At 39.8% G+C, this 12,927-nt stretch overlaps 1 protein-coding gene across 1 annotated transcript in view; it reads right to left on the bottom strand.

Moving 5' to 3' along the window:
• Nucleotides 1-7,940, bottom strand: part of LOC119004932 — a 32,794-nt gene extending 24,854 nt beyond the window's left edge. The window contains exons 1-17 of the mRNA XM_037072265.1: nt 7,914-7,940; nt 7,396-7,539; nt 3,582-3,758; nt 3,090-3,298; nt 2,881-2,975; nt 2,745-2,770; nt 2,580-2,601; nt 2,456-2,483; nt 2,266-2,350; nt 1,992-2,138; nt 1,697-1,908; nt 1,490-1,593; nt 1,278-1,396; nt 1,012-1,179; nt 599-798; nt 379-491; nt 82-188 (exon numbers count right to left, since the gene is read on the bottom strand). Of these exons, the coding sequence (XP_036928160.1) occupies nt 82-188; nt 379-491; nt 599-798; nt 1,012-1,179; nt 1,278-1,396; nt 1,490-1,593; nt 1,697-1,908; nt 1,992-2,138; nt 2,266-2,350; nt 2,456-2,483; nt 2,580-2,601; nt 2,745-2,770; nt 2,881-2,975; nt 3,090-3,298; nt 3,582-3,758; nt 7,396-7,539; nt 7,914-7,940 (1,983 nt within the window). The remainder of the gene's footprint in view (nt 1-81; nt 189-378; nt 492-598; nt 799-1,011; nt 1,180-1,277; nt 1,397-1,489; nt 1,594-1,696; nt 1,909-1,991; nt 2,139-2,265; nt 2,351-2,455; nt 2,484-2,579; nt 2,602-2,744; nt 2,771-2,880; nt 2,976-3,089; nt 3,299-3,581; nt 3,759-7,395; nt 7,540-7,913) is intronic.
• Nucleotides 7,941-12,927: the final 4,987 nt, after the last annotated feature.

Consider the following 12,927-nt stretch of genomic DNA (forward strand, 5'->3'; position numbering starts at 1 on the left):
ACCCAAGTGTGCACACTCTTCTAGTCATGAAAATTGTGCTGCTCTTGTCAAGGAAAACTGGTAATTAATTGTTTGACTCACCACAGAGAGGTTGAAGACCTTGAGCTCAGAGTAGGTTGTGTACTGGGAAAATGGACCAAAGTTGGCTCCAAGCCATTCCGAATCACTCTGATTTCCCTGCCTGCAAGCTAAGGCACGTAGATGGACGTTAGCATAAATTACAATTCAGCAAAGATTATTTGTCACACACACACACGGAACAAGTCGAGTGCCAGTCTTCCTCTCGGTGTCACTTAAGTATACTGTTTCACAATTTCAAGTCCACGAAGGAGGCGCACACAAGCAACCACACGACGCATTTCACTGCGTCTGCCCTACCTGTCTGGTTGATGACACTGGTAGAACTTCTCAGGTAGCCCACCATAACGGCTGCGGTTCCTTGTCGTGTATGCATCGACATCGCAGGGAACGCTCTGGCCAATCCACTCACACTGCAAAGACAGAAAAGGAACAATCTCACACAATCCCTCCATAGCCTTTTTTTTTTTAACTTTGGTTGGTGCCATGCAATCTTGCTTGTTCGTCAAATATTACTCACACGACATGGTAGTTTGTACAGTTTAGGTGTGAGGTTGCATTCTGCAGCATCGTTGGACTGAAACTTGGGAGGATGGGTACCAGTTTCACATGGAACCAAAGAAGCCAGTCGGTCCTCGTGAAATGCGGGAAATGCGGACTGATGATGTTGAAGGTGCTGTTCATTAGACGATCTCTCACAACAGGTTGGAAATCAGGGACCTGTCAAATCGCGACAGGAGAGGACTTAAACACCCCACAGTTTACATGCCGCAAGTACACCATACAGAATGCTCGAATGGATGGATGTAAATAATGAATTTAAACGATTCCCCTGCGGCTGATGCAGACGTTTAGATACAAATGTCAGTACTGAGTGTGCTCCTCAAAAAGTCCAGGATTGTCCTTCTTTCTCCAGTGTCAGTTGTAGCCTACCTCTCCGTTTGCTGCCAGCTGCGTCAGGAATTCATCCACATTTTCCAGAGCATTGCCCTCCTCAAGTCGCTCCAACACCATGTCGATTTGGTCTGTGTCATTGGAGGCCGCCAAGCTCAGTGTCAACTGTGCCAGCTGAGTAGGAGTGAGCGCTGACAAGGAATCGGCCTACAAAAGGCAATTGATAGGAAATGAAACAACTGCAAAGCCATAGGCCAGACTTTTCAGTGTGGGAGAAGAAAAGTACAATTGCAGTCGGCACGTACACTGGAGAAGTTGGAATTGAGGGCTTGCAAATCCTGCAGGGTTGCAAAACCAGAGAAGTTGCCAAGGTTTGCCTGTAGCCACTCCAAGCTACTTCCGCTAAATGAGACACAGCCAGGATCTGCAAAGAAGACAGAAACAAAGCCATTGGCAGGGTTTTACCACCACACGCTTTCCAGACTTGACCAAAACCAGTGCGGGGGCCTGCTTTTACCTGATGAGTCATTTCTTGAAAGGAATGGCTTGATGAAGTGAGTGAGGACTGCTTGCTGTCTTTCTCGCTCCATGGATGCCATTTGGCTGCTGAATGCCTTGATGCTAAAATTTGAGAGGAGGGGTTTCAGCATCAAAACAACCAGAAAACTGCAGGTTCCTCTGAAACAGTGTTTAGAGTGGAGAAATATATCACATATTCGCTTACACAGTCTGGTACGTGAGGCAGCTGAAGTTGTTGGTGCTAAGGCAGAATAGGAAGTTGGGCGATGGATAGGCCAAAAATGGGCGAATCTTTGTGTGGAACCAGCTGCGGACAAAGGCATCCCTCTGCAGTTGTGCCTGGCTGAAGTTGGCAATTATCACCTCTCCAATAGCCTCAAGAGCATGTGATACGGATGGATTGCTGGTGTTGGGGGCCTATAATTGGAGAAATGATTTAGTTTGACACAGAATTTACACCAGGAAACAGTCACTTTGTGAAATTGTGGGACTGGATTTACCATGGTGGCGAATGTCTCCAGAGCCTGATCTAGCATAGGAGAAGCTTTTTCAAAGAAAAGTTTCCAGACCACTACCGGGTATGTCGTTTGGTTTTCCACGGAGCATTTGAGCAGCGAGGCCAAGTTGGTGGATGTGAGATGCGTAGCCTTGGAAAATATTAGATAAGAAATAAAGCAAAGTCATTGGGAGCTTCTGGAGATTTGTCTCAGGATGACAGTGCGGCAAAAGCCAAATCTGTGTCTTGGATTCACAGCTCACATAAAATGGTCTTACCGAGGAACAGGCATGCTCAGTGATGGTGAAACTGCACAGAGAGTTGGAGGAATTGCCAGTAGACAGGTTCTGATCGAGCTGCGATCTGAGAAAAGCGGCAAAAAGGAAGACGTTCAGGCCGTAGCTGCATCGTGTAAAAGAACTTTACCTACCCAAAACTCAGCACCGCACAAAACAGTCAGTCACCTACCTGTCGACTGCAGCACAGATGAGGTCCTCTGTGAAAAGACAATATTGGCTTATTAGACATTGTACATTCAGGATGCCATCATTTTCTCACCAAAGTTGAAACATCTGGAATTTTAAGGGCTTACCATTGACCGGGGTCCGCTTGCACTAGAGACAAGCAAAGCATAATGATAAGTCTAGTGGCACAAGCTTATTGAATTCAAAAAACTTCAATGTGGCACATTTGTGCCCTGTAGACTCTGATCAAACATTGTATAACCCATGTAATACAGCTATGGAAATGAACTTACCATGAAGGAATCTGGACCTGAGCAACCTGTTTGAGAGAAGATTGAGATAAAGGCATGGCATCAATACAGCTATCCCTAAAGCATGGGTTTTGCACTTTTCTGAAAACCTTTGTCAAGAGAGTGTCGTGCCACCTACGTGTGAATGTCTCCCTGAGTGACTCGATGCCTGATCTCACACCCTGTGAAAGGGCCAGTGGCAGGGATGTCAAACTTTGCCGCAGACCAGTGAGTCTGAAGGAAGGAAGAAAACAAGATGTCATTGTGACTTGTCTGGGGCCACAGTTTGACACCAAGCAAACCCAAAATGTCTGTCTAACTGCGGACTACAGAAACGTCATATCTTACATGGCTGAATAGGATGCACAGGTGATGTTGCGGGGGATCCCCACCAAGCTGCCAGGACCGAGGCTTGGCATTAGAGTAGCCAAATAGTCCTGGAACCACAGCCGAAAGTCTTCGGGCTCAAAGTCTTGAAATTCAGGAGCAAGGGCAGTCAAGGTCCGGTTCAAGATGGTGTCTCGCACAATTGGATTTTGGAGGAAGGTGATGTTTCTCTGGAAGTAAAAGGATTGATGTTTCAGTTCAGGGGACATTTTACCCTTTTGACATCACTGTGGAAAAGAGAGCAAGCTTGGTGAAGCAGTTGTTGTAATTCAGTGCATAAGGGGCATTTCACCAAGAGGCATAGGATAAAAGTATCATTTTGAGCCTCATCTTGGCCCGTTAATAGCTCCTGAAGAAAAAAAAAAAATCATTGAGTGCAGGGCAAGTTTCACACAGCCCGTTTGTCAGCCAACACTGTGTCAAAATCCGACAGTCTTCAACTTAAGCATTCACCTGCTTGTTTATTTTTGCAAAAGCCTGGAAAAACGCATCCAACTGCTCGCGACGTTGGAGCTCCGTCAAGCTGTTGAACACCTCCCTTACTACGGCCTCATCCTCAGAAGCGTCCCTGCCTGGGTCCAGGATCAGCTCAGCCTTTTGGTCTGGTGTGAGTTGTTCCAAAGCATCTCTCTATAATTTTCAGAATTGGTTTTATTTACTCATACATTATAATCTTCAAGTATCATATTCATCACATTGATGTATTAAAAATTAACTCTTGTTCAACTTTATTGACCATATTGTTTGTCGTACAATAATAGAATAATATTTTACTGACTGCAGAGAAATTGTTATTCATTTCTTTTAGGTCTTGTAGACTTGCAAAGAGTGAAAAACTCCCGAGGTTCCTTTGAAGCCACTCTTCACTTCCATTTACATTCTGTGTGCATCCAGGCTCTGTAAATTATTTCACAATAATAAAGATCATATTAAAGAGAAACATATTCACATTAGTTAATCATTCTGCCATGATTTCTTTGTTCATACCTCATGTTATCTCAATAAAATGAAAGTTGACACACATTTCTATACATTTACCTGGAGAGTTCTTTCTCAATAAATAGAGTCGAATGAAGTGTTTATGGAATTTTTCCTTCTCCATTCTCTTAGACATCTCCAGTTCATCACTCATAGCCTGAATCCTTGAAAATAAAAAAAAAAGTAATATTTTTTTGAAAATTTTAGATCATCAATGACAGACAGGAACAATATAAATATATTTGCAAAGAATTAGTCAGGCTTCTTTTGGGCAGAACATAAATTAAAGCAATTCCAGTGTGACACAGGGATGTTGTCCTTGGCTGGTCAACCGTCTGCCCTGCCATTTCACAATCTTCTGTCCCATCAACAACTCTGTTTGATTAGATATTTCATGGTACTTTTATGCTCACAACACACTGTCGAGGTTCATAATGTAAAATAGTTTGGCATGAAACAGTATTATAACTACAGCTTTTAGTTTTGCTCATTAGATGTGCCATAGTATTTGTTATCAATGACATTGCTGTGCACATGGAAATGAAATTCAATAATGTAAACCAGTGTAAAACCGGCCTGTATAGGCGTATGTTACTATCTGAATAATTAGTCCTTTAAAGTGAAAGAAAACAGACTGAAAACAGACAGCAATCTGCCATCAGTGCACCTGAGCTCAGCACACTTTAAGACCAGCACATCCAAGGGCACAAGTAGTCTAGTATAGCAATATTTAGCAGTCTTTTAGAAAAAGCAACAATCCCAAATTTGTTTTACCTCTAGACTTTAACAACAACAAAAAAATAAATCCTAAATCAGGGACAGGGACAGAATTCTCTTCCAGAGAGAAGCCTACTGGATACAATTGCTCAACACTCTGATTCCAAAGGGACAGAATGAGGAGATTTCATTTACCTTTCTGTGCTACAAACATGTGCTACATTGTTTATTGTGATACAGTCAGGTGCTATTTTGTTGTGCGATTTTGTTTAGTGGGGCGGGTGGAGCATGTTGGCTAGTGATCGGAAGGTCACTGGTTCCAGTCCCAGCTCTGGGCTGAGCTGAGCTGCATTTCAAAGTGTCCTTGAGCAAGATACTGAACCCTAAATTGCTCCTGATGTGCGGTTGGCACCTTGCATGGTGGGCTCTGCCATCAATGAAGGGCCCAGCGATGAGCTGGCGACTTGTCCAGGAAGTAACCTGCCCTCGCCCAGAGATAGCTGGGATTGACTCCAGTAAAAACCCCTGTGACCCCATATAGGGATAAAGTGGTTACAGACAATGGATGGATGGATTTTGTTGTGTTTTGTTTGTATGAGACCCTGTGTGGTCCTTTGCTCTCCTTCAAAAGAATACAGCTCCCCCTATCGGGGTTTATCTGTTGTGCAATTTTGGATAATCTATAATTAGCATACCTGTGTAGTTTTACTGTGAAATTGCTAGAATACACACTGAAGGAGGGCATCTTGGCCAGAACCTCCAGTTGGCAAGAATAGATTGGATGATGGGAGTGCTGTCCTTTTCTTCTGTTTATTTACTATAAGTGGGATTTAGCATCCAGTACTGAAGCTAAATACACGAGTTGAGTGTGTTGTTTGTATAAGAAATAAAACGTATAATTTTATTTGACCATGTGCCTGTCCCAGGTAACAGAAAAAGGGATAACTCCTCTCTCCTACTTGCTCCATTTCACAATCTCAAACAATTCTTAGTCTTAGCATTACGTGTATATGTTGTATTCTTATTCTATAATTTGAAGTTGCAGCAAGGACAGAATTCCCAAAAGAAGCCCACATGTGAATGCATGTGCACATGTATCTAGTGTCATGATTTTACAAGCTTAATTACATTATTTATACAGCACACACCTACATTATTTATCACTACGTTAATACCAATTCAGTTATTTTTACCAATGAATTAGCGAGTTAGAGCATTGCATTCATATGCATGTCTCAGCAAAATGGAATGTAAGTCACTTACAATTCTTGGAAAGAACTGCAGCTGAAATTCTGACTGCTCAGCTGGATCAGGAAGTTCTCATCGACATTGGGCAAGAGAGGAGCCATCTTCAGTGAGAACCACAGTCTGACAGATCTTGAGTCACTGTTATTATACAGTCTTAGACTGTCCAAGATGCCAAATGTTTCCAGAACATTGAATCCAGACTGTTTGGTGCCCTGTTGTGAAACAAAGTTGCAGTCAGCCATTCATAAAAGCTGCATTACATACTTACTCTTGTGCCGTGTGTTGATTTCCAGGTTCTCCCTTTGTGTCAATTTCCTGCACTTTTTCTGTCGTTACCCGTGTCTTGTTTGTCAATTAGCACTGTGTGTACATAGTCTGTGTGCTCCCTGATGTTTTTGTCAGTTCGCCCTGTGTTACTGCCTTGTGTTACCCACTTATGTGAATCACCTGGTTATTCTCCTGTGCCCGCTCCCATGTTTTCCAGTATCTCCCCATGTATCCTCATGGTATGTTTTCTAGTTGTAGTTTCTTGCTTTATTCCTTCAGTTTTTCCTGATTTGTGCTTTGCTTTTTGTTGAACTATGTTTGATTTGTTGTGTTTTACACTTTGGAATTATGCTTTTTGGAGCACTCAGCTTTTGTTCAATAAAGCTCGCCTTTTGTTCCTCATCCTTTTTGCCTCCCTGTGTTCTAGCAATTAAATCCTTCTAACACCACCTCCAAACTGTGACACACAGCTTCTGAATAAGGGCTGTGTGCATTTGTCTGTGGATTAAATGTTTTGATACTTTCACAATAACACCTAAACCTGCTTGATAATCAAATAATATATGGAAATCTCACTTTAGACAAAATTTGACCTTTCATTTGTGTGTGAGTGTGGCCCTACTACCAAACAATGAAACATAGGACTAAAAAAATCCTGTAGCTAGTAAATGGATTGATAGATATTTTAGTGACATTTAGAAGTCTACTACAGAGGATATTACACAAAATCTAACTTGATAATTTTAAAAACTGGCTCATACTATACATACAGATTTAAAGAAATCTTAGTTTTAAATACAGGTTTTAAACACATTTCATATTTTAAATTATAAATGACTCAGAAATATGTAAAATACAGATATTTCCATCATTTTGTTTCAAGTATATCCAAAATATATATTTTTACAAGATAGGTCTTTGCACTCATGAAATAAATGCCATGGCATAAGCATGAGCATGCTGTGTAATAGTTTTAATAAAACCAGATTTAACTCTAAGAAAATACATGTTACACAATTGCATGGAAAAAATAGAAAAATACAAATAACATTGATACCAGGTCAAAGAAGACTTTTAAAGTAGACTCCACGATCTGTCTGAGGTTCTGTTCCAACTCCTTGGATTTGTCTTCTGATAAGCTCACATTTAGACCCTTTTGACAGGATATCTCTGCTGCCAGTATGTCCACTGCAGCGGATATCTAGAGAGGACAAACAGTAAAATTAGAAGGTCACTGGCGTGGATAATAAGCACTGGTCTGTGGTGACTTTTAAAGGCTATATAGACTTACTCTGTGACTGGCATCTTGCACATTTCCAGCATTGCAAGTATCCTGGAAACCATTGCTTGGAGTGGCAGCGGTGCTGTCATCACAAATAGTGAAATAAAAATGAGCATTACATTGAACTTGAAGTAAAGCAGCATTATAATTATATTCCAAGTGATAGTGGTGTTATAATGACTTAGATTAAATGTTAAAGTTATAATATGCAGGATTTTCCTTGAAAACAATGTAGTGACTAATACAAATGCAATTTAAATTAAAGCTGCTAGCAGCAATGAATGGGCCCTCACTCCATGCACGTCGGTCTGCGGCGCCATCGGAGAGCATGCACCTAGGTATCAGCTCATCTGTTACTTGCATGTCATCTTATAGTGTATGATTTGGAGGAAACAACCTGTAAATGTCATGTTAATCGGATGATGTTTGTGTGACTTCCTTTGTCCAGTAGGTTGCGCTATGGATATGACACGGTATTGATGCATAGACGTATTCAGGGCCAAACCCTATACATGTGTGAGCTATTTCGTTTGTAAATTGTATGTTGAAGTTGTAAGGACTTCCCGCCTTATGGCGAAGCATCGAAATGGACCACACCACCACGCCCACCAGGTATAACAGAGGCAAAAGCTTTTGATAACTTTTTATCTTCAAGGTCTGAGGATGATACTGACTAAATGCAAAGTCCATGGTTTTAAATCTGTACGAGAAGTTTGTTAAAGTACAAGGCATGGAAATGGGTCAAAATGGCGTCTAAATTCAAAAAGTCCTGTGGGACTTAGGGTATGAGTCCAAATAGGTACTTTGTGCATCTGGTTATGATATACAGTATATGCATACCAAATTTTGTTGATTGTGATTGATGTGAGGCATGCTTCCTGTGTCCAGTGGGTGACGCTATGGATATGACACAGTATTGATGCATAGACATATTCAGGGGGACACCCTCTAGATGTCTGAGCAATTCGATGTAGATGGGAAATTGTATGTTGAAGTTATCAGGACTTCCTGCTTCATGGGCAAGGTTCAAAATGGACTGCACCACCACACCCAAAAGGGTGTGGTAGGCAAAAGCTTTTGATAAATTTGCATCTTCAATGTTGGAGGATGATACGGACTGAAAGTGAAGTCTGTGGGAGAAGATTGTTAAAAAGAGCAAAATGGCCAACTTCCTGTTGGTCTGACAGGGGGCTATAGAGTCCCCTGGCCACACCCACAACCCGATGATGTTACAGTATTGAAAATTTCGCCAGATGTGACATATATTCCGGATTTGTTGAGTTTTAGGGTATGTTCAGGTAATTCAACAATTAACAATCTCTCTCTAGAGACACTTATTAGGGCCCGAGTACGGAAACCTGCGAGGTCCCTATTGTTTTTCCAATTACTATTTTTTTTACACAAATGATCGCATTTTTCACTGACTGAACATGGATAACAACGCGATTTTATTTGGCAAACACATTAGGCTTGGCGAAAAATGTTTTAATCTATGGACATTGTGAATTTCCACCACTAGGTGGTGCTGTAATCAAGGAAAGTGCGTTATTCAAAAATCATATATCCACGTGTTCCCTGAATTGTGTTGAATCTTGCAAATTTGCGAAATGTTGCAAAGCTACTTCTTCTAACTCCTCCATGGAAATTTCACCAATTTGCATGAAACTTTGCACACAGCATCTGTGGACCCTCCTGACAAAGAATTTTGATATTCTCAAAACAGGAAGTATTGCATATTGGTGTGTCCGAATGACATGAAACTCAGGTTACTATTTCCCCATGAGAGCCTAAGGCTCTGTACAAAATTGGGTCATTGGGCAATTACCACTACGCAGCGCTCTTTAAATTGATGTATTTCAAATCTTGACATCGGTTGGTTAGATTCAGACAAAACTTGGTACAAAGGTGTCACCAATAGTTGGCGCTCTGGTGGCAGTCGAATTATATACTTGGTACTGTGCCCACACCAAAACAATTATGTAACTGAAATTCATAGGGGTGGTATAGACTGGCACCTGTGTGAGTACGCACCAAAAATTACCAGCAGGTGGCGCTATTATCAAGACAAAAGCGTTTTTGCCCAATAATAAAATGAATGTTGCTCATTTTTAAAGACGCCCACTTTTGTGGTAAATTTCCATTCAAAAAATCGCGAAAAATGAAAGTCCTCCTAGGCAATTTGACCAATTTACACCAAACTTTGCATGCAGCATCTGTGGAATCAAAACAGTTGTGATAGTCAAAAAAACACCCAGAATATAACATAACAATTTCCTGTGCATTGTGGGCAAACAGATAGTCTTGCATATCTTGATGAAATACAGTCTGATTCCCACAAAACTTTTGCTAATTATGTTGCATAGCCCGATTTGGCCTGAAGGTTTGTGCAAAATTCAGTGCAAATCGGCCAGTAGGTGGCACTTGCATTGTTAAATGACGAAAGAGCAGTTTGACTGCTTTCACATTTGATTGTACATTCAGGCTTTCTCCACCAGAGAGCAGTGCTGCCTTGCTAATAGATACAAACCTCTGTTTAAGAGTCCCTACGGTAACACAATGTAGTCCTCTAATAATTCATTCTTTATGTAGATATTAGAGTTGTTCTGACCTTAGCGTACATTATTTAATACGGACAGGAACAGGCCACCAAATGATAAAGGAACAATTTCCTCATTCCGATCTGGAATAAGAGTCCAGCCCTGAAAACACAGGCCAATATACAGTCATAGTCAAAGCGCCATATGTTGGACACAGAGAATGACGTTTAACTCCTTCCTTCACTGACAGTTAAGAGATGCATACGATGAAAAACCTTCAATAATTGCCCAGTGAGGCCAGGTATGCGGCAAGCCCCGACGGCAGCGTGCCCCGACGGCATTGTGCCTTGATAGCAGTATGCCCCGATGTGCATGTGCTGCGAAGGTCTGTTCATCGCCACTTGCAGCTTTAATTTCTTCTGGGTTGTCAACAAACAGCAAATCCTGCATAATATGCCTTTAAACAACAATTAAAAATGTGCATACTGACCTGTTTTGAGTTATCCCTGGACCTGACCCTTCAAATATCACGATATAAATGAGTCGACAGAATTCACAGTATCATTACACAATTGATTTTGAATTAAAACGAGTCAAGATAAATCACTCCTTACCAGATGTTGTATTTGACTGAAATACAAAATTAGTAAATTTATTCAGTATTTTGTACAGACGACACATAGAAAAATGAGTACTACATTAAATTAAAAAGACTTACGACTGCAGAGACGAGTCCTGATATACACACTGAAGGAATAAAAGACAAACACGCCTTTTAAATATTAATTATTTCTAATATATATTGGAATGATCCTCATCTGAATTTTGGACACCTACCGAGACCGACAGCTGAGAGTAGCAGGACTTGTGCTAAAGTTCTTGGGCCATCCATTGTGAGCAAGCCTTTGCTCACCTTTACCTTTATCCAACCTCAGTGATGTTCAGGTTATTTATTTGAATTTTAGAAAAAGAAGAATCCTAGGAAAAGGAAATTATAATTTAGAAAATAATAAATGTAGTCTACCAATTAGCCAATTTAATGTTAGTTTCCAAAAAGAACAACACAAAAAATATTTGCAAATATTCTACATGCCTTGGATTTAATATTTACTTTGTATCTATGTATTTGGTTGAAAGAAATAAAAATGCTGTTAGTTAAAAATGACAGAATTTATACACTATATTATAATGTATTTATATGGAAGCCAAGAATGGCCATTGATTTTTCTTCTTTTTTATGCACTGTTATCTTGTGATAATGACTTATTATCTCGTTATCTCGATATAATAAAGATTGTTTTCTCATGATAACAAATTAATTCATTTTGTTATCTCCATGTAACAAAGATTGTTTTCTCATGATAACAAATGAATTCATTTTGTTATCTCCATGTAACAAAGATTGTTTTCTCATGATAACAAATTCATTAATAACGTGTTCGTCTTGATTTCAACCTACAAGAGCTGCCACAAACGGCTTCCGTAGCCGGCTGTAGCTGTAGCTTACCAGTAAGTTACACTTTACGTTTGTTTACTTGACTGGGTTTGTTTAGGGGCTACCAGTTAGCAGATGAGAGGCTGACTAACTGTCACCGGCTGCTTCAGCTAAAGTAACATAAATGTAGGCTAACGTTAACTTAGCAATGTAATGTGTAACGTAATTAAACGTTTATTAATCCACTTAATATTACAGAAGACACTATTACTTAATTCGTTATCACGAGAAAACAGTCTCTGTTATATGGAGACAACGAAATAAATTAATTTGTTATCACAAGAAAACAATCTTTGTTATATTGAGATAACCACATAATAAGTTGTTATCACGAGATAACAGTGCATAAAAAAGAAGAAAAATCCATGGCCGTTCTTGGCTTCCGTATATTTACACAACTATACAATTTAATTAATTTACAAAAAATGCTGAAACTTTACAAACTCATGCCTGTTCAAGTCAAGAGCTTCAATGGCAGTTTCTATGCTGTAATAACTACCTTTCACATTACGTATGTTTCTTATGATAAATTGTTTTACAAAAAAGAAAACATTGCTTCAAACAGAGTATGTTAGATACTAAGTTAAGAAAGATGCACATCAGTGGAACTCACCTCTATCTCCTTCGCTCCCTCAGAGAAAAGTGATGATGGCAATTAAAAGTGAAGAAGGTAATCTCTGGGAAGGGCAAAGAAAACGTATTAAAGCTTAAACAAAAGCAAGAATGCTCACAATGTTCCCTAAGAAGGTGGAGATGTCTGTTTGTTTGAAACCTGCCTGGTGTGAAAGCTTGTCAGTCAGTTCACTGATTATCATATCCCTGTCATTAATGTTTTGTCTTGTTCTGAACCAATGTATGGATAATAGTCAACTAATATCTATCTAACATAAATAAATCTAAATGACAAATAGATCATTTGTGCCTTTCAAAACAACCAATGTGATGAGTCATGTAAGCTGCTCCTCATCGTCTAATCTTAAGGTAAAATTAAGTTTAGCCTGTGCAGCAAAATTAATCATCAACTCCATTTCTGTACTTTTAGCATTTTACTCTCTTCAAATATGTGATCTGAGGTCAAATGGTTTCTCTGGATGAAATTACGAAATGTATGCCTTAGCATAATTATTCACATTCTATAGCCAGATTAAAAAAAAATAAAAAATCCAACCACCTTATGAAAGTTAATGGAAAACAGGACATTACATCTACTCTAATAAAAAAAAAAAAACATTACAAGGGGGGAACCACCAAACTTCCATTAAATTGTCTCACCCA

Source organism: Acanthopagrus latus, chromosome 16 (genome assembly GCF_904848185.1).
Source record: "Acanthopagrus latus isolate v.2019 chromosome 16, fAcaLat1.1, whole genome shotgun sequence".
NCBI lineage: Eukaryota > Metazoa > Chordata > Actinopteri > Spariformes > Sparidae > Acanthopagrus > Acanthopagrus latus.